At 41.4% G+C, this 3,425-nt stretch overlaps 1 protein-coding gene across 1 annotated transcript; it reads right to left on the bottom strand.

Moving 5' to 3' along the window:
* Positions 1-2,015: 2,015 nt before the first annotated feature.
* Positions 2,016-2,390, bottom strand: LOC136465514 (uncharacterized). Its single transcript, XM_066464212.1, has one exon. The coding sequence runs from the start codon at positions 2,388-2,390 to the stop codon at positions 2,016-2,018; it is 375 nt and encodes a 124-aa protein (XP_066320309.1).
* Positions 2,391-3,425: the final 1,035 nt, after the last annotated feature.

The raw sequence follows: 3,425 nt of genomic DNA on the forward strand, positions 1-3,425 counted from the left end.
CCGGTCATTTCTTGCGCCAGCGTCCGGTCATAATATCGAAACCGCACGCTCATTGCTGCCACTGACAGGATGCGCCAGTCCTTCAGAGACCAGCGTCCGGTCACTTACAACGACCATGTTCACCTGAGTTTAGCCACCGAACATGTCCGTTACACTCTGTGATACCCTGTCTTTTCTGTATAGGGCGTCGGTGGCACCATCGGACTGTCCACCGGTGAAGTTCCTAACCCTTGCTCAAATGTGCCAACCACCAAGTGTATCACCTTGTGCACATGTGTGTTAGCATATTTTTACAAACATTTTCAAGGGTGTTAGCATTCCACTAGATCCTAAAATGCATATGCAATGAGTTAGAGCATCTAGTGGCACTTTGATAACCGCATTTTGATACGAGTTTCACCCCTCTTAATAGTACGACTATCGATCCTAAATATGATAACACTCACTAAGTGTCTCGATCACCAAAATAAAATGGCTCCTACTATTTATACCTTTGCCTTGAGCCTTTTGTTTTTCTCTTTCTTCTTTTCAAATCCAAGCACTTGATCATCACCATGGCATCACCATCATCATGTCATGATCTTCATTTGCTTCATCACTTGGAATGTGCTACCTATCTCATGATCACTTGATAAAGTAGGTTAGCACTTAGGGTTTCATCAATTCACCAAAACCAAACTAGAGCTTTCATCAGTCTCATTCCTCCTTTTGGCGTAGAATTTATGATTACTATGAGACCCACAGGAAGTCATTTGCAAGCCGAACAGAGAGTTCACTAAAGCATAGATGGATGTATATTTTGGAGAATGTCAACAAGTATTGTGCTTGCTATGATGCGATTAACCGTATGAATCAAAGTGGAAAAACCATTCAAGACAAGGTCATTCTTTTTCTTATTTCAGTAATCTTAGAAGACATACACGTTGATATTTAATAAACACATATGTTTGCAAATTTCTAAAGCATTAACTATGTTCAAAGGAATGAACGGTGAGAAGACATTCACTCTCATGCAGTGCTAGAACATTTTGAAGGATGAAGAGAAGTGGAAGGCCAAGAGGAGGGAACTGGTAGAGCTGAAGCAAGCCGGTAACAAGAAAAAGAAGGTTCACCCAGACTCCACTCCCATGAATGTACAAGTCAACATCACTAAAGATATCACTGAGATTGCACCTCCAGAGTCCAAAGCCCGAAAGAGGCCACAGGGACAGAAGAAGGCAAAAGATGCTCTAAGGCAAGGAGGAGGTGAAGCTTGCATGGAGGCTTTGGACAAAATGTGGGCGAAGAAGGAGGCATTTGACATGGAGAAAGAGAAGAAGAAAGAGGAGAGGCACATGGCTTTACTTGAGCTAGAGAAAAGGCGCCTGACATTAGAAGAAAAAAAGGTAGAAGCTGAATTGCAGAAGGTGGAAAATGACACGATCGAAAAGGAAGAAAAAATAATGGCAATGGACATTAGCGCCCTGACCCCGCTGGAGCAACAATACTACACGGTTATGCAGCAGAAGATTGTTGCTGGTCGTCTGGCCAATTAGATGTAGTTCCTTTCATTTTATTTCCACAGCCAACTATTTTTATCTTGTCAGTCAGTGAACTTTTGTTTTATTTTATATGTATAAATGGCAGGCTGCATGGAGCCGTCGTGCATGGCACTGTGCCGGTAACTACCACTGCATGATAGATAGTCATCGTTCAGGATATATGTAAAATCGATCGATCGGTTCCAAGTTGTGACATGACATCAAATGAATGTTGAATTACACTGGATGCATGGTATCTGGGCAAAGTGAAATAACAGCACACACTCGAATTTACTGTGTGGATTTTGACCGCTCATGATTGATAATTGACACCTAAACACCACTGAAAGAGATTGGAAGCAATAAAAATTTAAATTATACCACACAAGTGCACTAATCTAATTCAATAGAATAGAAAATGGTTTACAAAGTACTGATTGCAATTTGAAGCTGAAAAAGTACTCACGCTAATAAATACATAGAAGTCCTATCAACTTAATATTTATGAGGAAAATACCACCAGAGGTGCTCGATGAGGTCTGCTTTTAACTGGTGGTGTATTTCCTTGTCTCTGATCCTTTTATGCGCTTCAATGAATTCATCCAGGGTGCGATTACTCTCATGAGAAGGTTCCATATTTTGGCCACCATAATCGAACCGCTCAGTAGGGTCAACGACTCCCTCATCTTCGACAATCATATTGTGCATAATAACACAAGCTTTCATGATGTTGCCCAGTGTCTCCGTGTCCCATAAACGACCTGCTCCTCGAACAATGGCGAACCTTGATTGCAGAACCCCAAAAGCTCTCTCGACATCCTTCCTCGCTGTTTCCTGTGCTTTGGCAAAATATTTGTTCTTGTTCCCCATAGGCTGAGAGATGGACTTCACTAAAGTAGCCCATGATGGGTATATACCATTGGCTAGATAATAACACATCGTATAATCATGACCATTTATGGTATAATTCACCTCAGGAGCTCTGCCCTCAGCCAGCTTAGCAAATAAAGGAGACCGGTGAAGCACATTGATGTCATTATGAGACCCAGGCATTCCAAAAAAGCATGCCATATCCAAAGATCGTTGGAAGCAATAGCCTCCAAAATAATAGTGGGCTCCTCCATATGCCCCTTGTACTGACCCTGCTACTCTACAGGACAATTCTTCCACGTCCAATGCATACAATTGATGGACCCTAACATACCAGGAAAATCATTTTGCTCACCGATGTTGTGTTAGCCTCATTAGGATATCTCAGGTATTCTTCTTCCAATAAATCAACAACTGCAGCAACGAACCTACATAGGCTCTCAATTGCGGTACTTTCTCCAATGCGAACATACTCATCCGTAGCATCAGCTAGAACTCCATATGTTAGCATACGAAATGCTATTGTGACTTTCTGAAAGCAATTTAATTCAAAAACATTGGTTGCACTCCTTTTTTGCACAAAGTAGTCATCGTATGATTCTACAGCATTCATTATGCGTACAAAAAGGTCCCGACTCATCCTATACCTAAAATTAAAAAATAAAATAAATGTTAGAATAATTACTTAGCGTACTAATGATCATATCACAAGTGAATGCGCACAAACCTCCGACAGAATAAATTTGGGCCATATGTCGGATCATCAGCCAAGTAATCTTGAAACATCCTTTGATGCTCGCTTTCTCTATCTCGGTAAATAACTTTATGCCTAGAACAAAACCACCATGTCTTTCTTTTTTATTTGAATATGTTTCAACAATTGCAGCTGCTAACATGATGAGACAATCATCGTCGTCTGATGAAGAATCTTCTAATTCTCTTTGCAACAGAGATTTCTCAGCAGCCATGATTGAACCGACCTTGCGAGGCAGCCTGCAGGCTGTGACTGCCGTGGCCAGCTCGGACCTGCTCGCA

This window comes from Miscanthus floridulus, chromosome 7, assembly GCF_019320115.1.
Source record: "Miscanthus floridulus cultivar M001 chromosome 7, ASM1932011v1, whole genome shotgun sequence".
NCBI classification, from domain to species: domain Eukaryota; kingdom Viridiplantae; phylum Streptophyta; class Magnoliopsida; order Poales; family Poaceae; genus Miscanthus; species Miscanthus floridulus.